Below are 27759 nucleotides of genomic sequence, written 5' to 3'. Positions count from 1 at the left end.
ATTGTAAACATGTTTTTCTCTCCCCTCCCTACAAGAGGATAAATAAAAAGACTGCTGTTAGAAGATTTAATTCCGAGAAGCCGCTCTCTGGGGTTCTGCGTTGTACTAAGAAGCCCATTGCGAAAAGCCTTCAATTAGCATAGTACGCTTTCATCTTCTGACCAAAGTCACCCTGAACAATCAAATTATCTCTAAATTTAAATAAAACAATCACTCCCAATCAATCAGGGTTCATTATCGCTCAGATAATTTCCAATGCTTCTCCTCCCTCCCTGCACTCACACTCACCCACAGACTCCTAATACATGTGTGTAAGGTCATGCACAAACAACACCTGTGTGTGCACAAGTAAAAAAAAAAAAAAAAAAAAAACTGTAGAAAACAACAGTTTTACACTGAATGACTTTTAATTCCTCAACACACAAGGCACAGTTGTGTTTGTTTTAACCACAGTTCTGGAGACTTTAGTCGGCTTTGTGGGAGTTAGAAAAGTTGGAGTTCACTGTCTCCAAGCCGACAGTCTGCCGGGTATGTGGGGGCAGACAGACACAAACAAAGTTAGTTAGATAAATTGCTCTGGTCAGAGCTGCACATTATCATTAAGAGTCACGCCATATCCACTTGGAACTCAACCCAATATAATGAAAAATTACTAAAAATGTCCTCATCTCTAGAATTTTAATTCATAAAACTGTCACTCAGCCATTTTTTAAAGGCCTTATGCATTAGCCGGTCTTTGTGATGTCCCCAAAAAAAAAAAGGATAAAAAAGTCAACAAAATCCACAGTGTTTTGGATGAAAATATGAAATGTGAGATAAAACTGGAGCAAATCAGCCAAACGGAGATGAATTTTCTTTTATGTAAAACAATTTGACTGATTGTGACTAGAGGTAAATCGTGGTGCATTTAGCTGGCAGTCAGACTGGCATATTTCACAAACAAAAATAATTTCCCACCAAAAAAAAAAAATTAATTTTGTCCTTGAGTGACAATAAATAATTTACTGTGTGTGTGTGTGTGTGTGAGTGAGTGTTGATTAAAAACTACAGATTGTTGTGTCGTTTCCCTCTAGGCTGGAGTCTCACTCTGAGTCTCATCAACATCGCTCCGTCAGCCAACGGAAGTACGTATACTGTTCCCCAGACAGGACTAAAAAGGAGGCGGCTTTTCTACACTAAAACACATTTTCATACTGCCCTACCAATCTGAAGCACTACTGCCCTGATCAAGGTTATTTCTTTTCAAATAGCAAAAGCCCAGGATGATGTAGTGAACTGATGTCCCCAGGCCAGCATCATACATTCCATCTTGGTAACATTGGGTGGTGTAAACTACCTCCAGGCTTCAGCATCCACAATTTTATGGCTCTGGATGTTACAGCTGAGCATGCTGATTTTTCTTCCTATTTTTCTGAGTTGTAAAAAAAAAATGCTCAGTGGATGCTGCGATACGCTTTTATCTGGTCATCCACTGTCAGCCCCAGATGTCCTGTAAGTAACGTTTCTCCTCTCTCAGCCCTGCCAGTCTCTTCATGGCCTCCAGTTGATCCACCTGCAGCTCCGTCTTCATCATCTCTACCAGGGCGTCGTTCACGTCCTTCGCCATGTTCTTTGCATCCCTAGAAAACAGCACAAATATATTAGGAAAAATCAGCAATGCAATTAATACACATGCCTCTGAGGCAGCACTTCTGAGGCACAATCTGATAGTTTGTAAAAACCAGCAAGCTGCTGCCAGTCCAGGGGTTCATCCCAGGAGGAAATTGCTGAAATCTCTATCTTGCTGTTGCAGCATATCGGGGAAGATTCATCATCCAACAGCGATATCTTTTTTGACTCTGAAAAATTCACCCTGTTCTGATGTTTCAAAAGTAATTTGCTCAAAAAAAGCGAGGTAAGCGGCCTGGCAGTGACGAGACAGGAGAAGCCAAGTGATGCCGGGCTGCACAAAATGTTGACGAGACTCTGACGTGGCATCCCGACCCCGAGTGTGTTTCACCCCATCTTGTCGTCTTTGCACTGGCAGGAAGAACCAACACTGTTCAGAAAGGTCAGGAGAAGGTATGTATACACTATAAATGCTACACACTGTATAAAAGGTTGCATCAGTGTGAGGACAGCAGCAGCAAAGTAATGAGTTATGAGCAGAAAGTTGCAAGGCACTTCAGCAGCTATTGTTTACTTTTTTATAAGTTTAGTACCTTGCTCCAAAACAGCATGGCCAATGGGTGAATTCAGCTTGGTCTGTCACTTGAGAGACATCCTCAAAAACACGTCTCATTCAAGTTTTAACAGAAAGGAAAGAAATTACACTTTAATGTCATATGGCTTTATAGCCCGTATTCATACTCTTACGTATTCAGTGTTAATCTGCTTTAAAATATGGAGACAGATTCAAGATACCTTTTTTCATTTTCCATTTTCCATCCCACCTCTGGTAATCTCCCTGTTTACGTAAGAAAGATGAATTCTCCTCTTATCAGACCAGATCATCTGAATGGATAATCTTTCAGAGCCTTGAGTCTGCCTTGCACTTGGCAACGCTCCGCGCCGTGGGCTCCGAGACAAAGAATTCATGCCAGGTACTCAAATGCAACACCCAAACACATGTTGCATGAATGTAACTTGGAAAGGTGAAGCTGCTGATTTTCTGTATTTTTCATTATTGTTGTCAAATCCTATTATGGAACCAAACCAACAAAGAATTTGTCCTTCTGACAGATATGGCATATTGTGTGTGTACATCCAATATCCAATGTAGCTTCTATGCCTGTGCCATTGAGTCACACTATAGCTATTAAAAACACATCAGTGGGCCTTACTGTCAAACAGCTCCACAGACTGATAACTGTGATCACTATCACAGTGTCTGAAAGGATTTCATGTAAGGTAGAGGTCACACTGTGTATGCTTGGGCACACAGTTTGTCTTTTTTTTCTCCTTTGCCTTTTCAAATGGTACAAAGTTACTAATGGAAAATGGAGCACGTTGTCCTTGGTGGTGGAAATGTCCGGTCCACATGATTATCCACTTCTCTTTGGACCTCTCTTTGAATGGCTGTCGTTCAATCAATGCAGCACATTCATTCTACCTAAGCTGGCATTGCTGAGCACATTGTATCTGCACCACCAGTCTTTCAATGTGGCACTATCAATCGATGGCATGACGCTAGTGCCCGCTGTTGCTCCCTATTAGCACGTCTCTTCTGAAAACGGTTCCTTCAATCTATCATATCCAAATCCAATCAAACTTTTGTCAAATTGGCCCATTGCCATAATCCCTATAGTCATAGCAGTATGTTTGTATGTTGTCGGTCCAAGCTATTCTCAGAGCTCAGAGCTATGCTATGGAGGCTAATGGGATTTCTTGGTTTCCCTCATCAAACTCATCAAATACACAATCCAACAACTCCAAAACGCTCTGGTGGACAAGTTGTGACCTGCACATTCACTACGCTATGAGATAATAACAGAACGCAACGGAACGCAGGCAAATTAATGCAAAACCGCTCATGTGCGTGTTCCCGTCAAGGACAGTTTTTCAGCAAGCAGTCTCTGCATTTGCCTCGAAAACAACTCTGTCTCGTAACGTTCTGTTATTCTCTCATAGTGTGGTGAATGTGCAGGTCACAACTTGTCCACCAGAGTGTTTCGGAGTTGTTGGATTGTGTATTTGATGAGTTTGATGAGGGAAACCAAGAAATCCCATGAGTCTCTGTAGCGTAGCTCTGAGCAGCTCACGGCTCTGCTCCGGCGTTCTAAAAACAGCTTGCACCGACAATTAAAGGTAACGAACCTACTGCTATGACTATAGGGATTATGGCAATGGACCAATTTGCCAAAATGTTGAACTATCCCTTTAACCCAAAGCAAGGGTCTTGGTATAAAGCACAACAAGCTGGTGAAGTAAGAAACACATTAACATGCCCGGGCATTGGCTCTATCGCTCACAGGAACAACTCTCCATACTGAGTCTGTGTAAGTGGTGACTGTTATTAGTCTGAGGAGCTGCTTCTAATCTACTTTTCCCATATTTTTTGTAATAAGAAACATGTCACCCAGTGAAACGGCGCAGCTCACTGATGTATTTTTTAATAGTTTAGAACTATGTGGCATAGAAGGATAAGCGAAATCCAGTTTTGGGAGGTACAAACAACACACCATATGCATGTGAATTAGGAGTTGTAAATCCTTTTCTCTTTTTTTGTGATGCACTTACATTTTGAACAGACCTCCTTTTGTAATAGAAATCATTTATTTAAAGAGACTTCATGTTGTTGTTTTTTTCCTGCACAGATGAAATGTATAGTTGAATATCATATTCTAAGCCATTATGAAAAATTTAAGCTATTTATACAGATTAAATAACAGATGATGGGACAAGAATAATATAGGTAGTCTGAGTGGAGCCAGAAGACGACACAATGGTGCTGGATGGACATCAGTAAATATGGAGAGAAAACTTCATACAGTAACTTTTATGGTTGAAATAAAAGTCACCACTGAATTGCTGTTGTCATTGTTCTCAGTCTTACCCGCACACGTAGAGGTAACCGCTCCGTTTGAGCAAGATTTCGGTGATGTACTGGCTGTTGAGCAGCAAGTTGTGTTGGACGTATCTGGGTCGAGCTGCTGAGGTAATGACCTCCTCCTCCTCCTCCTGGTCGTCTCTGGAGAAACACACCTTGAGGTGGTTCAGGATGCCACCCGTCACGAAACCCTCCAGCTCCTCTCTAGGAAAAAAAAAAAAAAAAGAGAGACGACATGCAGAGTCACATCCAAAACACTTCAGCTCTTTGTAAATTTCACACAAGGTTATTCCTGCGGTTTATTCTAAAATAATAAAATGGAGTCTCTCCGAACCCTTGAATTCGGAGAGGAACGATTCAGTTGCTGATGTGGAGAAAAGATGCCAAGATTGCAGGGCAAGAATTCAACTGGATTCTCACACTGACTGTTTATCCTTCCTTCCACGTCCAACAACACTCCCGTAAGATATTTAGCAACAGCTTCAACCAATCTCACAAGACATAAACCCCCCAAAAAACATTTCCCATGAACAAAAAAGAAACCTGTCAAGCTCAGTAAAACAAAACACTGATGGGCAAAAGGTCTGAGCAAAGCTGTGCCAGGCAACCAATTTATCTTGCTTAACGAGAGAGGTGCGAAAAAATATGTGTTTCATAAGCAAGGTCAAGTCACTTTTATAAGCATCTTTTTATAATCAATCCTCCCAGCCTTGCAGTTGGGTGTAACCTTGCTCCCTATCGGTGGTTCGCTTGCCAACTACTCCTTCTTCTGCCTCAGTGTTTTTACAGGGCCCGGGGTGCTATTGGAAGAGAAAAAGGACGGTGGTGAGGGAGTGAGGTTTACTGTGGCTCAGAGCATCTTGTTTAAAGTTAAGCAGTCGGAATGAGTGAAAAACACACACACACACTCAACGAGTCGCAGTTTTAAGATCATGGGTGAAGGTCTTTGCCTCGGGGGTCTGTGTTTTGCAGGAACCCCTCGACTAAAATAAGGCATTCCTGGACTAACGCACGGACATTGCGGTGTGAATACTAAAGACACAGACAGACAGAGGTATTGTCTTTGTTCTATATGCGAAACGCCCAGAATTGTTGCTTCTACTGCATTATTTATTATTCCTCACCTTTGATTGAAGACAGAGTTATTAAAAGGATCTCGTTCTTTTGACCAAGACGTGTGATTGTAAAATCTGTTTGAACATGATGAGAGCAACATGAATGACAAGGAGAAGCGCGACGACGGAATCTTCTTTTGTTTGACATCCGAACATGAATCATCACAGATTGATAGCCATGTGAGCAGAAACTAGCGGAGGGATGACAAAGGACAGGTGACACCTTGGAAAACTGACAAGGTTTTTTTTTTTTTTATTATTCTGAGAGGTGAAAACTGCCAGACTTCTCAGTTTATATACACACACACCCTCACACACACACACACACACACACACAACAGCCTGTGGCGATATCCCGGACCCGAAAGCGAACCCAGCAGGTCTTCCAGTCATGTTTCCCCTGCAGCATGAAATCACATGTCATACAGAGGCTGAGAAATGGGAGGGAGGGGAGAAGGGTAAGTGCAGGGAAGAGGAGCGGGGAGGACGAGTTTGATGTGACAAGCAGCCAGATTGGCATCAACCTCTCACAGGGATGTTAAGTGCTGTGAGTGATTGAGGCATCGCAAGCTTTGTTTGTTTTTCCTGGTGGAAAAAAATCATAGCAGGATTGTGATGTTGGGCACATCCCGTCTTGACATTTGGTAATATTTATAAGCATAAAAAAGCCATTTATGCAACTTTAAATTTCAACTCCTGCTTATGACTTCGGCTGAACTTTTCTTTAAAAATCTGGGACGCTCAAAAGTGCTATAAACTATGCTAAGCAGGCTTCTACAGTCGAAGGCAATGTGACATCAAATTGCACTTACTCTTGGAGAAATCCAGCCGAGATGAATGCAGGCAGGCCAATTCAACTGCAGGTATGTTGTTCTCATTCTGCTAACCTATTTAAATTGAGTACAACTCTTCACGGGTGGCTCATAAAACACAGACTAATCGCTTTGGTCAACACTGTGGGGGTGTTCATCAAAGAAGCCCACACTGTGAACAAACACCGCCTACTACCTGGCTGTGAGTTGGTATTTAACTAAGGGATAGAGGACACAGAGGGGAACAAACAACATCCTCTGTGATCTGTTCTTGTGTGATTAAGGATACTAATCCATTCGCACAATTTAATCCTGCAAAAGAACTCCATCAGTGCCCCAGCATTAAGTACATGGACACTACTGATACTAGGAAAAGCACATCAATTAGTATGTAGTCAGGAGAGAGTGAAACCAAAGCAAACCGACGTGAGACATGATCTACACACGAGGTGAAGTCAGTGTACAGGGCTTATCAACACAAGCGCAACACAACAAAGCTAGTAGCCTATATTCAGAGCAACTTAGTTGGATAACATTTTCAACCGATGCCAGATGGAAATATTGAACATTGTGTAAAAACTTCTCGTATAAGAAACAGCAGGGTTGTTGTTCAGATACACACCGCACTGAATCTGAATCAATGTCTTATCTCCTTATGAAATATGAATGTGTTCTTTTTCATTATTGAATCCACTTGAGTTGTAGTTTTTAAATGTTCAGTTACTTTAAATGTTTGTTGTCAAAAACTAAAACTCAGTATTGCCATTTAAAAGCTTAATATAAAACAACACTTGAACTTGTACAATATTTATAGGGGCTTCTTGGAGACAACTTTTTAGAAAATTTGGAGTAAGTAAGTCCAACATTTAGTCTTCTTGCAGCTCTAAACATTTTTAGTTGGTGGAAACAAAAACAGAGGTTTAGCTTCTAAATGTAGAACTATGTTCACTAGCTTGTTGTTAGCTTTATCTGGATGGTGGTGGGCCCTGTTGCTGGGCAGTTAGTATACACAGCTGTCTGCTGGAAAAGGCACTGATGTCCAGCAAGAGTGAATCCAAACAATTAAAGGGATAGTTCAACATTTTCGATCCAACAACACTTGTTGGATTGTGTATTTGATGAGTTTGATGAGTTTGATGAGGGAAACCAAGAAATCCCATTATCCTCCGTAGCGTAGCTCTGAGCAGCTCGCGGCTCTGCTCCGCCATTCTAAAAATAGCTTGCACCGACAATTAAAGGTAACGAACCTACTGCTAAAACTATAGGGATAATGGCAATGGGCCAATTTGCCAAAATGTTGAACTATCCTGTGAGTCTTTAACCAAAACAATAAGATGACCGCCTCTAAAATCCTCAGTATTCATACATACAGTGACATAACCTTTGGCTGACAAATAAAAACAGGAGGAAGAATGAAGATTTCATGAGACACTCATTAGCAACTGAGCTATATTTTATCAACCTGAAATAGGATTCAAAAGAGAAATGTCTTCAACAACCTCTTTGTAATTTCCTGCCAGAGGTCACAGTGAAACACATGTTCTCTTTCAATCGTAAGAAAATAACATGCAACCATAAAATGAGATGTACATTACGGAGGTCACACTTATACAGTATGTGCAATATGCTGGGGGCAAGGTGAAGATTGAGAGCAGTAGGTCTGACTGTATATACAAAGCATTATGTGAATATGTGAGTGGATGCAGTCTTGGAACAAAGCGCCGAACAGACAAGAGAAACACGGCTCACCTGAATAGGTAGTCTCTGTCTCTGTGGCGACAACCAAAGAACAACCAGGTCTCACCAAACACCGCCTCGGGGTTCTCCTGCCTCTCCCTCTCTCTGAAAGTCAAACAGTACAGCAGACGTTAGTGGTCAATCAATACCAACAGACGACCAGAGCAGATGGAGGAGAGGAAGTCCTTCCTAGCAGCAAAGGTTAAAGAAGAGTAGTGACACCATTAAGCACTTTATACAATGACAGTACACTGAGCGCCACAAATGCCTAATGCACGGAAACGACCGTGCATGCTGCAGCGAGGACATTATACGTATTATTAAATTTCACCCAAACAGAAGGATAGATCCCATCACTATAAACAGTTACACAAATGAAACCAAGGGCCTCTGCACTGTGTGTGAGTGTGTGTGGGTGTGTTATGTATATGCCTATGTGTGCCCAACTGTGCTCGTGTGCGAAAAAGAACTGCTCTTGCAAAAGTTGATTCCTCTTGTGACTTGGGAGTTTGGCAAAGTTCCCAGAATTCTTTGCAGGCGATGGCAACGCAGCGGCACAAAGCTGCTCTGAGGATGTCGGTATCTGCGCTGCACACCTGCTGCAAAAGGTGACAGCTCTCGCCCCGATAAGAACAGTTGACCCCCAACCTTTCATGATGCCATCAGTCAGTTGACTCTCTAAAGAGCCCCGCATTATCTGTTAGCCCGGTTTGGAAGGGAGGGGGGGGCTGAAGTGACCAAGCATAACAAGGGGCTGAGGGATACCACAGAGAGGCGCTGAGTCTACCCTTTGTGCTGCACGGCTGCACTGCATGGATAAGGTGGTGCTTGCCCTAAAACCCCATAGTTTGCTATTCAGGTACAGACTAAATCTTGATTTGTGTTCTCCAGCAATCACTAAGTCAAAAAGTGCTGCCAATTCTTATGCTTGATGGAGTTGCATGGAGAAAAGGGTGTTGAAACACTAATATGGTGCTGAAAAAGTGGATGAATCAATGAGTTCAAGTGAAAATCTGTCACTTAACCATTTTAACGATTAAAGACCACATATATAAAAACAACCGTTTGTGTCTGATCAAAAAATGTCATCAACTCACTCTCCCCCAATAAAAAAAAGTCCAGACTTTATGAGTGTTTTTAATTTTAAAAGTTAAACTAATGGGTAAAAGATGGCTCTGCTTGACTCTGCACACACTCTCTGTGGATGTAAACTGAAAAAATGAAGTGGACCACATATGGCTTCCAAGATAGCTGCCATGCAAAATCATCTCGTAATTGAATTGCTAAAGTCAGACTTAAGGTGAGGACAGACAAACTTTCCCTCAGCAAATGAAAGGTCAAACACCGAAATGAACAATAAGTAGAAGTGGAGTGGGACTTTCAATGTCAGCCATAGCCCTCTTAAAGGGTGTGGGTGTATTCGAGGAGGGACAAAAGGTACTAGAGTTGAATGATTCAATTTCATGTGCGAACAATACAAGAAGACAAACATTATCAAAATTCATACTTCATCATGATCCAGACAGCACGATGAGGAGTACAAGGACAAGATAAAAAGATCTTTGACTTGTCAGTCCAAACAAGAGTCAGGGAGAAAATAAGTGTAGCTGAGTCTTTGTCTAAAAAGTTTAACACAGATCAACAAAACGTTGTTTCAATTAACTTTGCTTTTGTGTTATTTTGTGATGCCAGTTTCCAAAATGTTACTAATGGTAGATTAAAAATTTAACAAGTTTACAAGGGCATGGGGGACAGGGTGTTATTCCACTTTAAAAAGGCAGAAAACATTTCAGAACCACTGACCTACGCTTTTAAATCAAACAAATATCCCTTCTCAAATATTATTCTATTCATTGTGTCACTGTTAATTGGATATTTCAATCAAATGTTTTGCATCTTCGAGTTCAGAAAACTGATAGATGTGTTTCTATATTTTCCCGAGAGTATAAGATGAACATATTTAGTTTTGCTTTGAATCATAAAACAATGAATAATCGTTCGTTCCGCATCTGGACTAATTAGCCGTAGGAGAAAAGAAAAAAACAACTGAATCAATGCAGAAGTCTCAATGTGAATAATAAAACAAAGCTTTGCTCTGTGTTAATTGGATGCAATTTGACCAGTTGAGAAAAAAACACTTTAGAGGAGAAGTTCCTTTGAACTATGAGTCTGTGAATGAGCCCTGGTAACAGAGCCGTCTGCCTGACTTGATCCGAACACTCAGATCCCGTCCATTAGCATCCTGGACGAGATTCTTCTGATCTGCAAACAGCCTCAAGTAAACTCATTTTAGTGGGCTCGTCTCTCTCCTCTCGCCGCCTGCCCTAAAGGAATCAATACCAATATGAAAAACCTGGATTCCATTCTGAGTAGACCACACCGGCGCCTTCCCTGAATACAAATCACATCACATCACATCCACACACTATAACAGCCTGCAATACAATCCCAAGGGAAAGGCAGCATCCACAGAGCACTCCATTTGGGGTCGAAATCAGAGGCGGTTGCCTTTCAGTGCCATTCAGATGATCAGCAGGAGAGAGGGGGGGGGGGCTGCAGGAGAGGCTGAGGTGAAGACTTGGTAAACATCACAATTATCTCATATCTTGCATCCGTTTTCTTTCTAGCTTCGTGCAAATGGTGCCGAGTGGCTTTTAGGCATGAAAATATAACAACAACTAAAATAAAAGCCTCCTTACAGCAACAGCTTGAGGCTTAATCAATGACATTAAATTGCAGAATAAAATCCGTAGAAGTTCATCGCAATGGAGTCAAAAGGTTTTCATAGCACGGAGAAACGCTGAGTGGCAAGATGCTGCAGCCTAATTGTAATCAGCTGTTTGGTTACACTGATAAAGGGAGGCTCTGTATTTGCTCAAACAAACTTTAATACAAGTTGTCATATTGAATGTGCCAAGAATGCCTACTGGCATACCGAAGTATTGAACTGAGCAAACTGAATTTTTTCCAAAATTAAAGCTTGTTAGAGCTGCTAAGGAGATTAAGCCTAACTACTCAGTTAAAAAACAATATTTGTTTAACTGTCACTGCTCAAAGCTAAATACAAAGACACTGGAAATTACATTCTCCATAAAATCCTCCCGTGCAAACTGCAGCAATCAATACCAGACTACTGGGGGGTCTTATTAAAACTCCTTAGCGCCACTAAGTCAGCCCTCTGACCTTCTTCTACGTGCTGACAACACTACAAACTCGCACAAAGTACCTCTGTAAACAGCCGTGGAGTAACAGCGGGGGCGGAAGTTGCGGAGAGGTAGAAATATCGAACTGTCCCCATGTTGTTTTGTTGCTAACAGGACCTTTCTCAGGCCTCGAGGCAGATACGGCATCCCGTTGACAAACCGGTGATTGTTATCTCCTATCACAGCGCACCGCCGGCCGCCGAGGCTTTGTTTGGAATCTCAAGTTAGATTCTGTACAATGCCGCGCACCATGACAGGTTTTTTACAATCCTCCAGCACAATATGCAGTTGGCAGGGGAGGAGATGAGAGAGAAGGGGGAGGACAGAGGAGTCGGACAAAACTGATCAATTGGTTCACATGAGTTTGTAGTCTAACAGTGAAGAGACTCTTGGAATAAAAAATGAAAAATAGGAAAAACACATTTTCAAAGAAATTCTAAAAGACTAAAAAAAACAACATTGAACTCTCAAGGATGATTAGATTTGATTAGAGGTTGGTGGTTGTATTATGAAACAAAGCCTTCAAAAAAAAAATCAATCAAGGTCTGAGTGTTTTGTTTGCACTGACAAGAAGGTCTGCAAGGACAGCCCTTTAATAAAACACTTAAATGTGTATTTTGATATCTGTCTTTTTTTCTCCTTCTTTCCAGAGAGCAGTGTTTGGGTACGGCGGCAGCAGGAAGGATCAAAGTAAGACTTATGTTCATATCAGTGTGGTTCTCACCACAGCACTGTCCCCCTGGCTCAACCTTGATCATTAAGCAGAGGAGTCTGTCTGTGAGCGGCTGTGACCGGGGGTCGCTCCGAAGAACGTGCGCTATCTCCGCCCGCCCCCCTGCATCCCAACAGGCACAAACACCTCTCACCCCGGACGACCACTCATCCTCCCGAGGGGAATCTGCTGCAGACAATTCACCGCCTGCCGACGTCGCTCCGGCAGATGCCGTGTCAACTCTCCCAGCAATCACCTCGCCACAACAGAGGAGACATCCGGGGGATTTAGAGACAATTGGAGTTGACTGGGGCACAACCTCATTTATACAAAGCCACCCAAGAGTTAGACATGTCAGTCTGACTAAAAAGGCTTACTCCGCTTTCTGACAAGTCATGGAGGCTCTGGGCCCTGGTTCAACACATGGGCTTCAGCCTGGATAGAGAGGCTTTAGTCACATTAAATCCTTCTGGCAGGTCATCGCCCCGCAATCTTGATTCACCCGTCAATTCGGAGCCTCTGCAAAATTAAACAAAATGTCATGTTTGTCACTCCTCGGGCGTTTGGACGTGAGGTTACACAGATTGAGGATAACTTCAACTCGCGCAGCTCACAGTCAATATCCCAACATCTACTCATCAGCAGTGATTTAGCCCTACATCGTGGCCACCACCTACTGGACTTTACACTTTAAAAATCAATAACACCTTTCCTGGACTCCTCGCTGTTCATTACATACCAAGTCATAAACGTGTGCATCACAGGGGGCCTAATTTGTTCCTGTTGAGACGAGTGAAGCATCTGAAATAATCCCCCGACGTGATTGCAGAGCTCGCCGCTAGATTTATCGCGCCTTATGAGATGTAGATGATGTGGACTTTTATCAGCTTTGAACAGGGTCTCATTGAATTGTCTCCGCAGATTACTTGAAAATATGCAGAGATGATGTGAACTTCACGCGCATCACTTCAACACTTTGAATATTCATTACCAGGCGCAGGAATTTTTCGCTGGAGTAATCCGTGCCACGCAGCACATCATTCAGCACATAACCTGCATGCTTCTGATGCTTGACATGAACATTTGACTGACCTAGTTCAGGAGTCGATCTCATAGCATGAATAAGACTGGCGGAGGATCAAGTGCATTCCCACGTGTGCTTGATTTTTCTTGATAAAGACATGTGCAAAATGAAAGATTGCTGCAAACTATAATGTGCCTCCTGCTTGATAAGACTGTGGTGTTAAATGTGCCGTACCTTTGTTGGAGGAATCCGATGAAGGGAGCAACTCCTGTGCCGGGTCCGACCATTATGAAGGGCACCGACGGGTCAGAGGGAGGCCGAAAGGAGCAGTTCGGTCTCAAACTCACATGGATCTGAGGGCCAGAGGCCATTAGAAAGCATTTAAAATAATGAGAGTAATTACAACAATGCTGAGACGCCACTATGGGCTTACCAATCTATTAATTGATCTAGTTAATATTCTTAGACATACTAATGAGAAAACTCATGAGCTCCAACTGGAATCCATAGAGTCTGTGTTCGAGAGGATTTACTTGCTTTAATTTAAATTAATTTTTTTAATTAACCACACACAACTGGCCCAGAGGTTGTTCTTTTTTTAGTGTCCAATGCATTAAAGCTGAGCTTCCAGAGGAGCCTAAAACGTCTTGTACGACAGGTTAAATCCCTCATGCCAGACACTGCACACTTTTCGGATATTCTGCCGTCTCTTTTACTCAGGAGCCTCTTGAACTGGAATATTTGAAGTGAAATGGGCAGTACATGTCCCTTTATTTAATTTTATTAGAAAAATTAATCTAAGGGAGGCTTAGCCTAGAGAGGTACATGTATTTTTTCTCCTTATAACCGGGGGGTTATAACTGTAATACCACCTGTGAACTTTTGTCCTCACAAATTTGAACACTTAGAAATACATAATCCAACCGAGAGCCCACAAATTTGCACTTTCTACTTACAGCACCTCTATTTTCCAGTGTACTCATTACCTTAGGCAGAGCCGGGCTGCCAGAGCACTCAGGCTTCCCAGGGAAAACCAGGCCAGGATTGATGAGGTCAAACAGCCAACCAGTACACAAGCCTCGCCTCCCCGCAGGCCGCCCAGAGCATGCTGGGAACTCTACCACGTTGAAGACAAAATGCAGCTTTCCCGGGTGCTTAAGACAGGAGCTATAGTGATGGGACGACAGAGAGTTTGAGATGGCGGAGGACAGAGGTAGAGGAGGGAAAAAAAAAAACAGTGTGCGAACAACGCAGAGACAGACGGTGACAAGCAGGGAGATGCACAGCGATGAAGTGAAAAATGGAGTGCAATACAGAGCAGCAGAGGGAGAGCAGATGGATACAGAAAGGCACATGTATTCTGAGGGAGGGTAAGCTCTAAACACGAGACTACAACAATGTGTGTAGAAAGGGTTCACGCAAGTTCATGTGAGGAAAAATTACAGATGCCAACAACTGAACAAAGCGACAGAGGCTACGGGGGGGGTTTGATTCGATATTATTTATAAATCAATGGGTTATTGTGTGTTAAAGTATGATCCTCACTGTTTCTTTGTCTGGCATATCCCCATTCATATGGGTTCAAGTACCCTTCATCAACACTACCCATTGTGTTCTTTTGAATGGATATTTGAGCTAATGAATGTGACCATTTCTCAATTTTCTAAACTATTTAGTCATTTTCTACTGTTGAACATTTAGTTTAAAAGGACTACAGTATTTGCCTTCTGACATCAAACGTGGTGTGTTGCCAGGCATCGTTTGACAAGTAAGTCACTGTTGTGTTTAAGACAAGAGGTTATCATAGAGTTTGATCCTGAATTCAAAATGTTTTTTTTTTCTAGATTGGTAAGTGAACAGCTTGTAATGCAAATATGATATATCTCCTTTAAGCCAACTGCTTAGCAATTAAGCTACTTTAAATAAACTGCGATTCTCTACATTATAAATAGCTTAAGCACGACAGGTTGGTGAGAGGTGGCTGGAGGCTTATTACACTTCGCCTTTACTAAAGATGAACACCCAGAGAAATGTGTGTGTTTATCTCCTTCCTTACCAAATATAAATCATTTTCATAATTTCAATTTTTTTTGCCAATTAACCAAGCCTCTCTACTATTTTTCCACTGCCCGTCAGGAGACTACAGGCACACCCTCAAGGATTAAAGTATCCCTTGGTTGGGAATAACTCATCTACACCATAACGTCTGCTCCTGCTTCATTCTGGACTAAAAGAAGAAAAAAAAATACTGCTGGGAGTGGAAGGAAAAATAACTTCCTGTCTGTTTTTCTTCAATAAAACTGGCTCTCCCTTCACCCATTCCTGGCTTCAATGCCGGCTGAAGCACTGTCACGCTCTCTCATCCTTCACTCTCCAGTTCCTGTGGGCCACTGGAGACCTCTATTGACCACAGCATCAATAATGCAGGCCTCTAATGTCTCTGCACCATCTGATAAACTACAGCCACCATCTCTCCTGTCCGTTCCCTGACTCTCTCTGCACAAACATACAGGCACACAACCACACATGCAAACACACACACAAATAAGCAGCTAAGTGAGGCACTAATGAGGGGAGCGGAGAAGTTTTGACATTGCGTTAGATGTTGCTGTTCCACATGAGCTTTAAAGCAAACTTAATGGGCACTAGCTTAACAGGAAGAGTAAATCAATGACAGGCTAAGTGAGGCAAAGAGAAGGAACACTTGGGCCTATTTAAACTCGGCACAACCAGATAAAGACTACACACTATTTACAGTCCATTCATTTGTGCCGTTTCCTCTCCTCATCACTGAGATTATAAGGGAATAATATACCCATTCATAACACGGGCATGGACTGTTCAGGGAGTGTGACAAAAGGAATTCATAACAAACATGGTTATTAGGTATAGTATATACAGCTTTATGCATGTCTTATTGTATAGCTAATTTTTGTTTTTATTTTTAACGGAGGTTTGAAACATCTCCAAATATTTAAATACCTATGAAAATGCCAAACTTAATAAAAGTCCTGGCGTCCTTTTGCTGTCATAATAAAATTTCTCAAATGTCAGATAATTTGAAAGCTCAATCCGCCACAATGTAGGAGTTGGCACACTAGCAGATCTCTAGTCTAGTGGATAGCGATGCATTTCCTGGCTGCCAATAGAGTGGGATCAATATGTATTTTATCATGCGTACTCCGACTCTCTTGTCTAATAGCACCTAATAAACAAAGTGGAGGATTAAGCAACTTGTTATGATGCATGTGCAGTGATAAAATAACAACAACAAATTCACAAAACAAGATTAGAACATCACAAGATCAAAACATGAAAAAGAAACACATGAAAGACCAATTTCATCATTCATCTCATGTATATCTGCTCTGGGCTGTAACACATCTTATGCAATAACTTAAACAGAGCTAATTTGGTCGTAAATTATCTGAACATTTATGAACTTTTGGGACGAAATGACCCAAATGTCTGGATTTTCTAATGTATTTGTAATAAATGTTTTATGATCTTCAGAAATACTCCATCTTCAATCAAATTTGAAAGACGACAACTGATTACAAGATTAGGGTTTAAGAGCTCCCTGCGTGGATTTCATTAGGCGTCAAACTTTAAATGTCTGAGTAAATGAAGATGGGGAGGTTATATTACCGTATATTTCCCTCGCAACTGAATGAATGATAAAAGAGCTCCATCTCGCTATAAATGATATGTATGTATGATGGTTATTCCCTCAACCTATCATGATTTAGACGCAATTTCTGACAGAAAAGCGTGAGGGTAAAATAGAGTAATTTCAAACCATTTCCAGATCTGAACATCATTTAGAATCACTGGATTAATGATCAGGTTCATGGATTATTTAAATCCAGAGTGAGGTGTGTTTTTAATTGTACAGGAACACATCCAAGGATTTAATTCTCCATGAAATATCAACGTCTTAATGCAATTTCTTAATGTGCACTATTTGTGCAGCTAGGAAACATCATCAGAAATTAGGGAACGACTTAAGCCTCTGTGATTATTTGCCAAGAATAAAACAGACAGTTGTATGCAGTAGAAAATGTATAAAAGCTCCAGTCTTATTTTTCTGTCACCTTACCTGGCTGCTGAATAAGGCCTGGGCTGCAGTTTCGGCAAATGCTCTGGAAAAAAGCAAACACAGCTGTCAATCATCCTGATGTCGTGCTAAGATTTTGTTACACAGACAACCGTGACAGAGAGGAGACACAATAAGTGAAAGTCATCTCGGTCCATTGAGACGTCCTACCTACCAATCTACCCCCAGCAACCCCCCCACCCAGGTTTCAGTCTTGTTTCTAGGACACACTTCTATATTTATGAAATTACAAACTCAGGGTTATGGAATCCCAAGTGTCCAGATGTGGAGCCAGTAGGAAACAGATTGCTTATGCAGACCTTATTTCATTGCCAGCCATGAAGGTGCCCTCTTTTGGGTAATATGTTGTGCGCATTGTATCTGTGAGGAGGTGTCAAGAGAAATCAGCAAAACGTATATAACTTCTCCCGTTGTAGCAGCAGGATCTGCCCATTTGCTAAGCTGTGACCGATGCAAACTACTGGACAAAGGGGATGATTGAGAGCTGCGTGATGTGCTTGCTATGCACTCCCTTGCATTTTATTTGTATTTCAGTGATGGATGAACCTATGAGAGAGAAGCTGCACCATATGTACCAGCCAAGGCCTTACAATAACACATTTTTCTGCTAAATTGCTCGGAAAGACAAACAGCTGGACTAAATCTGCTCTCTCCTCTCTTTCTGGATTCTCTGACATCTAAACAGCTCAGGGTGTTAGTGAGGCAGCGTCGTACTTAGACATCCATTTCATCTCATCTTCTTTTTTTTAATGAAACGTTTAAAACTAAGTTTAAAAGGTTTTGGAACAAAAACATAACACCCTGTTTAAATCGACATGACTTCACTGATTCACATCCTTCAGATACTAAAAGACAAACAAACTCTGGAACTAACACCAAAAACAGAAATTGCATATATTTGGGTAAATAATATATGAATATGGTACAATTGTGAAAATTGTTTTAACTTCCCAGCTCAGACCTGATATTTCACCAGTCAATTTTGAAACAATAAAATATATTCAGCGAACGAAAATGTGCCATCTCAGTGATATGGAAAATAGGTTTCATTTTGTTTGTTCAAAACATTTAAGCCAGCCAATTACTAGGAGAATTGTGTGTCAGGTTCAAAACAAAGCCCTTTGCCAGGGTAAAATTGTGGCCTTTATTTTCCTTCCTCTGCTGTTTGTTTAGTGCTCAACTTGTTTAAAGTTTTGCACATAAACAGATTGTACTTAGAAGGAAAACAGAAGAAGTGTCACCAGTGTTTATCTTTTGTTTCTGTTTTTGTACTATCAGATGTCTCATTATAATTTTGATCAGGGCTGCAACGAAAAAATATTTTCATTAAAAGACTAAGCTTTTGGTTCTTTTCTTAAAAATGTTAATAAATAATATATTTAATTTCCCATAGCCCAACATAGTACTGCTTTTGAACCAGCACTCTAAAAGCCAGATAAATTCAGTCCAAGAAAAGCACTTAAAGCGTCTCACACTTGAGAGGAGAAGTTTGCCTGAGATATTGCTTAAACAATTAATCGACTGACAAAATGCTTGCTAATGAATGTTCTGTCGATTGGCGCAGTCATAAAAACTCCTACTTCAGTCAAGGAGACTTAAATTCGGAGAAAGAAGTAAAATGTTCAGACGTGGGGACTGAAAAGATATTGGACTAGTGGGAGGGCACATTTTACAAGGAGAAGCTACAGCAGCACACTCGCCTTTTTGTTTTGTTATAATCAATATGCTTGTTCTGCAGATGCAGCTCACAGAGAGTCACTTGTGGAAAAAAAAAATAGGACTAAAAATCTTTTTTGGACATATCCTCATACACGCAACCTCTTCTTTTTAGCCATCTGAGGGAATTGGTGAAAACACACACCTCTTGGATGAGAGGGTGTATCATGCACATTAACACAATCCTCCTGCAGCCACATGGTGCTCAAGTTGCTGCCTCCCTATCGCAAAGTGACAGTGCACGTCTGAAGCAAAGGACAGTCAATCCATCATCTGACATCAGTGCACCATCATGATACCGCTGGTAGATATGGGATACATCACTTTTAAAACATTTTGAGTGCCAAACTTTTCCCTTTTTTTGCAGTAAGAGGCTCGAGGATACATTTAAAAGTATGTATTTCACTGAAAAACAAAACAAATATACAGTGCCTGGGTCCCTGCTTTGTTTTTCAGAAGTGATCATTTGCAGAGGTATCATGGATCATGCTGCACAACAATATAATCTATATATCTCAAAAGTCTCTCCGCCTTGCAATTTATATGCAGGAAGACCGTTTTTGAGGGGAAAAAAGTGAGATAGCAATATGGTTGAACATAAAAGTTATATTTCTTAAGATATATGGATAGTTTCTTTGGCTGCAGATGAAATTAAGGGAGGTTGTTAGCATTAAAGCATAGAGAGGAATCCTCTGTGGGAGGGTTTTTTCTTTTTTTATAGCCCACAAAATGCTAATTACAAGTCACTTCAGAGAAATGGACCTGCTAGCTCATGGTTCTCCAAATCCATTCAAAAGTTTTCCAGGGCATTTTATTATATCTTAAATGAATGATGTGGGAATATAGATGTGATATGTGGCGCATGCACTGTGACCAGGAAACTTCATTTCAAATTTCAAGCCTTTCTGGAGAGAGATGGGCTCAAGTCTCTTGAGATACAGAGACATTCCCTTTGCCTTAGTTTGCTTTACTTTCTTCCACAGGTCACAACAAAGGTAAAGAAAAATAAATAAACAGATAAAAAAAAGAAAGAAAACTGCACCCAGGTAAAATTTTATTTGACCGCTGCAGTAAAGTAAATTGAAAAAGATGCTCATGGACAGCCTTCACCTCCCTGGGGCTATGACCTCAAAGTTTTCATCTGACACACTATATGAAACAATGGACCATATAACAAGGGAGCTGACTCTGGGAAGCAGGTATCTTTCTCCGTTTATACCCACAATTTACTTTTACCCAGCCTGCACTGGGCCAAAGACAGCTGGGCCCAGATATCTGTCCTCATTATTTATGGTTTGTGTATTACAGCATAATCTCTGATCAGCAAAAGCCTCCTCTCCGGTCAGGGTAATGATCCAAGAGCCGTGCAGAAAATGCAGTGGTACACTTTAACGGTGACACACTGAGTCAGAGTTGACCATTAACCTATGATCCACGCTGACCCTGTGCGCCTGTGTCCTTGCAGAGCTCTGTGACTCACCACTAAACCGCACCATGTCCCTGAAATAACAGCTGTTGCCCCGAAGGGCCTCCGACTCCACATTTTTCACGAGGGCACGACTGTCCCGATTGCCAATTTCTCCATCAGTTCACCACTGCAAAAAAAAAAAAAAAGGTGCTGTGGCTGGCAAGCCGGCCAAAAATAACTGACATTGGGCAAGGCCAAGAGCTGTGACACAGCTGTTTTAGAGGACAACACAACTTGTATGTAAAGCTGTAGCCAACTAATTTCACTGTCTGCTAAGTTTTAGTCAAAGCTTATTAGATCTATAGTGACTGACTAGCCAGCTATCTAAATGAGCTGAGAGAAATGTTAGTTTAATCCCAAACAGCTGGCTCAAAGGGTCAACTAAGGGATGGCACGCAGAAATTATCAATATCATTGGCAGGGAAAGACTACACTGAGAAAATCCCTCTTAATTTGCAGCTACAGTCGTGTCATTATAATCACAGGAACAGTGACACAGTGACTACATTGGAGCAATGTGGACTTCAGACAAGGAAATGAGCGTTGGTCCTTGGGGGCCCGTCCGATGTACACTGTCTGACCATTCACTATAATTAAATGCTCTCACAAAAATCAGCCTCGAGACTCCACGCTCCATTTCCTGGGACTACAGTGACCCCTACTGGAGGAGAGAGTGACCAATCCAGCTAAATAACAAGTAAAGGAACAGAAGGGGAAGACGTGACATAACCTCAGGTCCTTTTCAAAGTGAAGTAGTGACGAGTTCTGAGGAAAATTATTCCAGTGATATTTTGTACAGGTGCAGTCTAAATCCCACTCATGTCAATCACTGTAATTCCCCGTTTGCTTCAGGCAATGTGAAGGTCTGCTTTTAATTAAGCATGAATATATTATAATAATAAAATGTAAAACAAAAATATAATACTGTTTTCTCATTAGGTTCTCAATAAACATGGTGATTAAGAAATGTACCTGTGACACGCAACGTGACACGCAAATTAATTATAATTTGCATTATTTTTTAAATAATGATTCGATTTCAGAGAGACTTCCACGCAGCCAGTTAATGTGATATAGCACAATGATATATAATCATATTTTGCAATGATATATAATCATGTTTTGCAGTGAGAACCCACAATCAACACATTGTTGTGGCCTCAGCACCATGAATTCTCCGTTGTGTGACTCTGCATGGAGCGACAGAGAGGACACTGTAGCAAGAACAGCTTTTGCCCAACACACCTGTTTATTATGGACTCGCAGGCTCACAAATTTCTGAACCTCAACTGAGTGAGTGAGATAACAGCAGGGACTCTGACCTATGAGGAGGCTGAGAGGAGGCGAGCAGGTTGGGAACGCCGCGAGAAGCTCCAAAAAGCTGAGGCTCGGGTCTCTCACATACAGGTTGTAATCTGTGGCGCCTTGTTTACTGCAGAGCTCCTGCAGTCTCCTCCTCTGCACGCTGTCCCCCGTATGCTCCGCCAGCGCTCGCAGAAACGCCTGACACACACACACACACAGAGAGAGAAGCAGAAAGAGAAAGTGTATGTAAAGTCACTGATTCAGGTTCACCACAGTCAAAAGTAGAGCCACATAATACATTTTCTGGCCCTGCAGCAGGACAAACTTCAATGCCACACTGTGCACAGGGAACATGAAAATAAAAAGAAACTTTGTAAGTTTTCTGGCTAAATGAAAATTGTAGAGTTAGAGCTCGACACCAATCTGGCTTTGGGACACAAATAATTCAATATACTATAATAATTTCTGCCACAATAAAACCATTATAAGTTTTTAAATGCTCTGCAAGCTACAGAGACATTAGAAAAGTAAAAGAGGCATTGTTTCAATCCTTAGGCAAATTAATGAAAATCAATTAATGGTCAAATGGCATTTCATTAATAGCAGTTTGTTATTCGTTTGTAGGTGGTGATTTAAATCAAAATTGACTTTAAATTAAATATTAAAATGCTGCTGCTACTCTACTGTTACAATGATCTATTAATAGATGTGTTTTGGTTATAAGAACTTCTACATGTTTGTCATATCTGTTTCATTTCAGTGAATCATTACAGCTTGCTGAATGCAATGTATAATGCAGATTAGTGGCACATTCTTGCAGGTTGGTATAACCAGCACTTCACAAGTAATTGACGATGGTGGATGTAAATGTCAGAGTCTCTTGATGACATGTGTAATATATTTGTCTCAGTAGAGACGGAGAGTCATCTACCTGCATGTATATGATGCCATTATTGGGAAAAGTACTTACTAAGAGGCTGTGGTTATTATCTTTCACTATCCTTAAAAATCACGGTGTTTAAAAATTATAGAGGTTGTAAATGCTTTAGTAAAACAGATTAACTGCTCGGACTACACAGACAGGTGTTGTAAAATAAAACTCTTACTGCCTTGTAAGTCCATAGACAACACTTTGACCTGAAGCAATCAATTCCTGTGCAGGAATTTAATAACACGGGAGAAAAGAGTGTGTGCAATCCCTACATGCAGCAGGGAACTGAAGTGGTAGCAGTTATAATTTCGACTGAAGCTGAAAAGCCTTTGTTATTAAATCAAAACAGGCATCCAGTCTATATTACATACAGTTCTGCATTAGAATTTAATTTCAAGATAAGTTTTTAAACATAATGAATACATAAATAATGCTGCTGACCACTGAATATATATATTAAACTTATAGAAACTTCTGGATTGCTGCCATATTCTGACATTTTACAAATTGTCTTCCTTTCATCATTTATTGCTCTGTTTGCAAAGACCAGTAAACTACTGATGCAGATCACGCTTTAGAAAAATTAATAGTTTTCAATTTAATTAAGACTATAGTGTGTTTATTAAATAATAAACTGAACTTGCATAATAATAAAAAAAAACAGTATGGGGATGCAATGTGAGCAAAAATGAATTCTCAGGTGGAAATTAGAAAGAGTGCGAGGAGTACAGGGAGGCGCCTGGTGATTTACAATCCACTGTTAGTAGTATAGTAATGGCATTTAAAGTTAGAGAATGGTGTGAAACTCATGCTGACCACTTTCAAAAGTGAGACACTGCCAGAGCTCAAGGTGGACATTTGACACTTTGATGCACCAAATGTGTTAATCTCCATTGCCACAGAAGACCAGACAAGTTTAATCATCACTCAGCCTTTGACCCAGACATATTAAATCCCATCCTGCCTCAGCTTTATGAAACCGAACTATGGACCCATGCAAATCTTGTGGGCCCAGACCCTGTCCTGACAGATTATTTGCGCAGCGATGTGCCTTGTGAAGTAAAGAAATCGGTGGCAAGTGAAACAGTCAAAATGTAAATGCGCTTCTGCATGAAAAAGTAATACAGTGCTACAATGCCAGCTTTGACAATACAAATAAAAGCAGCTTGCTCTTGCTGGAAAAACATGACACTAAAGAAAATATCTTCTCTCATATTATGCAGATACACTAAAAGAACAAATAGGATGTCACATGAAAGAGTAGCTGGGCTGACGCAATTTACAAGGACAGCAGCTGCAGAGCAATGTTTGGACATATTGTACAATACCTTTTTAGGAACACTTCTGATCTCTAGACACCATGTGAACAAGTAGAGCAAAGAAACGTCCTGAGCAATGTAAGATGGCACCTGGGCACCTACAGCCAGAGAGCAAAGAACATCAGAGAGTTGTCAAATGAGGTTGATAAAGACCTTTAGTAACATGCAATCATTAATATGCAATGTGCTTTCATCACACAGGTGCACTTCACCTTTTTTCTTGGTGTCTTTTTTGAGAGAAATGTGGACTTGATGATTTCTCTGGTCCTGAAGGCCCAGTCTGTGAAGCATGTCCTCCACCTCAGTCGGTCTGTTTGGGCAGAACACATCAAACGAATCCCCTGGCTGATAGGCCATCGTTGGGTAAGCCTGAGAATAATAATTTCTTTTAGACAAAAGATCTAAAGCATAAACTGCATCTTAACACTATTAAAGGTTAAAGGGACAGTTCAACATTTTGGCAAATTGGTCCATTGCCATAATCCCTATAGTCATAGCAGTATAGGTCCGTTACCTTTAATTGTTGGTGCAAGCAATTTTGAGAACGGCGGAGCAGAGCCGTGAGCTGCTCAGAGCTACGCTGTGGAGGCTAATGGGATTTATTGGTTTCCCTCATCAAACTCATCAAATACACAATCCAACAACTCTAAAACGCTCTCATGGACAAGTTGTGACCTGCACATTCACCACGCTATGAGATAATAATCGAACGTTATGAGACAGAGTTGTTTTCGAGGCAAATGCAGAGACTGCTTGCTGAAAAATGGCCCCCGACAGGAACGCGCATTTCGGTAATTATCTCACAGCGTGGTCAATGTGCAGGTCACAACTTGTCCACAAGAGCGTTTTGGAGTTGTTGGATTGTGTATTTGATGAGTTTGATGAGGGAAACCAAGAAATCCCATCAGCCTCCGTAGCTCCGCCGTATCCCTTTAAGAACATGCCATTAACATTATTCTGTCAAACTTACAGAGATGTCCAACTCCAAGAGCAGGGACGTCTTGACTGAATCTCCTCTGGTCATCTGAGCTGCTCTGGATATGGGAACCTCATGTTGATTTTCACAGGTTAACCGTGTAACAGCCTGTAAAAAAAGAATAATTATGAGATGAATGGTGACATATGGCAGAAATACTGGTTTTATCAGTAGCATTACTCACCTGTTCCATAGTGTCCACATCCTGTAGAGAGACATCCAGGTAGGGAGGAGGCAGAGTAGGAACATTAAGAGCAGACTGTGACAGTGGGGGAAGGGAACATGTCAGCGACGCTGCCAGAGCAGCATGTGGAACTCCAGCATCCCCGTTCTGTGTCTCCTGTGCTGATGTAGAAACACTGGCAGTACCATGAGACTGGGACGCCAACACAGCAGAAGTTGGCCTGAGATCAGAAACAGCAGTCCGTGTATCAGGAGCTGGAGAAGAAGCAGCAGATGCATATTTGGAGTCCGTGTGTACAGATGCTCCGACTGTCTCGCAACTCTTGTGGTCATTAAGGCTGAGGAGGTTAAGCTGGACATCTGGTGTGTGTGAATCTGGAGTTCCCTTTGGTGAATCCTCCACATTCTCTTTCAAGGAATCTGTCCTATCAGTGGCCATTTTTGATATGGCCCCTTTGATTGCTTTCCACAGTCCTTCAAGCCAAGGGTCGACAACCACTTCCAGCCTGGAGAGAGGAAAGTCCACACAAGGGAGACTAGACAAGTTAGCAGTGTAGTGAAAATATTTCACTTTTGGAAAAGAAAGTTAAATGCCAAATTTAAGGAACTGTACTGTATGTCTACACTTCATTTCTCTAAGGAACTTACCCTACACCATCATCTGCATATCCTGTCGCATAGAATTGTTTGGCTCCAAGTTCCTGTAAACGGCGTTCAATTGTCTTCCCACAGTTGCAGAAATTTGCATAATTAGTGTCTCCTAAAGCTGGAGCACACAGAGTAAAACAGATGATGAAGAAGATTTCTCAAGCCAGTAACTACTCAGCAAGTAAACAATATGCAAAGCTCTGCAATGTAATGATTTACATAAATATGCTGTGGATATAAAGTTCCACATATTTACAGATGACACTACATAAAGAGCTAAATAAACTCTGTACCCTAAGTGTGGAATTTACCTAAAAGTGCATAGCAAAGGTGTTTATAGTGTTGAGTGGGGAGGGTCTTCTTCTTGATGCGCTTTACAAATTGGAGGGTATTGTCTGGAGGTTCCCCATCTCCAGTAGTAGACACAATAAAGACCACTGGGGCATTCTCCTTCTCCAAATTGTACTGGAACCAGTTATATGATTAATCAATGACTGGTGTTTCCACAGTCCACAGTAAAACACACAGGACATTGATATCCTCACAATCAATCAGACAATATAAACACTGCTGTGACGTTATTGGTGTGTACTTGTGCATTAGTAGCCATGCTGTGAAACGAGAATAAAACTGCTCTAGTGTGCAGTAGCTACCTTCTCGTTCTGGTCCAAGCAACAGAGTTCAGCTAACAGCCCATGATCCTCGGCCTCCTCAGCTATCCCCTCTGCTATGGATTGAGCCTGGCCCTTCTGAGATCCGTACAGAACCACGACCCGAGGCTTCACTTCACAGGGCATACTGTGGCATCAAAAAAAACACATCATTCCTATTCCTGAATGACATTTTTTAATAGACATTTTTCACAACAGACATTTTGACTTTTTTTCTAATGGAAAAAGCATGGATGTTTCAAATAACACCAACAATAGCACCATTGTGTCAGTCCCAGTCAGCTGCACTATAATAGAGCTCTTCATCATTTTTATTACACCTGAGCTTTTCATGCCAAAATGCCTTTTGTGAAAAAGAAAAAGAGAACTAGAGAAGACAGTAAGACACATTGGCAAATTATTTAAAAAAAACTTCCCACACACAAAAACAGTCATGCTGCCTCACTTAAATCTTGATTTAGAAAGGTAATGTCACCAAAGTTGAGAGAGATTAATCTCCAGTCATACTATCACAGTTTATACTTAGGCAAGGAAGGTCATACTTTATTCCTATTGAATGACAGACGTGTCAGTTGTTCACAAAGAGCAAAGTGCATGTTTAATCTCCCTAATGTCCCTATATAGCTACAAAGACACGATTCACGTATTGAAATCATTTTTTTTTTAAAGATCGGAGGTTAATATATTATAACAAAACAATAAAACCACATGAATTTTCAGCCATATGTCAATGTGACATTTGTCATAGCCTGTTTTGTTTTCGTCATCAGCTTACCTACATACTTCAAGGTTTGACTGGTTACAGACAGACTGCCACAAAAAAACAACCTTCTTCAAATTGTGAAGCGCTGCAGCTCTGAACGCCACCATTAACAACCCGGACGTTGCGTCAGAAGTTGACGGCGTTACAGAACTACACGTGGAATCGAGCATGTATCTTATCTTTTCGTATGTAAATCAAATGCAGCCACTTGATAAACACGGCAGAGTTGTGTATTTTTAGCTGATAACTGACAACACAGTTAACATGCGGAAGACATGCCCTGGTTCGAAAACGTCTTTTTTTTAAGCGGAACTGGTACAAAACTGTGTAAAACACCGTAATACAAAAGAACATATATATTAATGCATTTTTACATAAGTAAATTTTACAGAGGATACAGTCATACCTTTATTTGTGGCTTTTCAATCCAGTCCTCCTCTCTTCCCCATGTAATTTTATCAACACCGGAATTCTCGCGAGATCTTAGAAGGCCGTGATTGTACGCGTCGGAAGAAACCACATTTTTGATAA

General features: G+C 41.1%; 1 protein-coding gene across 2 annotated transcripts; it reads right to left on the bottom strand.

Annotated features, from left to right (window-relative positions):
* Nucleotides 1–423: 423 nt before the first annotated feature.
* mtrr (5-methyltetrahydrofolate-homocysteine methyltransferase reductase) lies at nucleotides 424–27704 on the bottom strand. 2 transcript variants are annotated; one of them, XM_083995551.1, is made up of 15 exons: nucleotides 27635–27704; nucleotides 26448–26592; nucleotides 26106–26259; nucleotides 25795–25912; nucleotides 25148–25652; nucleotides 24958–25071; nucleotides 24200–24356; nucleotides 23997–24085; nucleotides 21755–21935; nucleotides 17231–17273; nucleotides 14118–14298; nucleotides 13366–13484; nucleotides 8205–8297; nucleotides 4535–4732; nucleotides 424–1619 (listed from the first exon to the last, which is right to left on the bottom strand). In XM_083995551.1, the coding sequence occupies exons 2-15, from the start codon at nucleotides 26589–26591 to the stop codon at nucleotides 1475–1477; spliced, it is 2241 nt and encodes a 746-aa protein (XP_083851677.1). In that variant the 5' UTR covers nucleotide 26592; nucleotides 27635–27704; the 3' UTR covers nucleotides 424–1474. The 2 variants fall into 2 exon arrangements, with proteins under 2 accessions (XP_083851677.1, XP_083851678.1); XM_083995552.1 differs by lacking the exon at nucleotides 27635–27704 and adding an exon at nucleotides 27241–27328.
* Between the last annotated feature and the right edge of the window lie 55 nt (nucleotides 27705–27759).

Source organism: Trachurus trachurus (genome assembly GCF_905171665.1).
Source record: "Trachurus trachurus genome assembly, chromosome: 20".
NCBI classification, from domain to species: Eukaryota; Metazoa; Chordata; class Actinopteri; order Carangiformes; family Carangidae; genus Trachurus; species Trachurus trachurus.
Note: the sequence above shows the minus strand (reverse complement) of the source record. Positions and strands in the feature narration are given on the sequence as shown.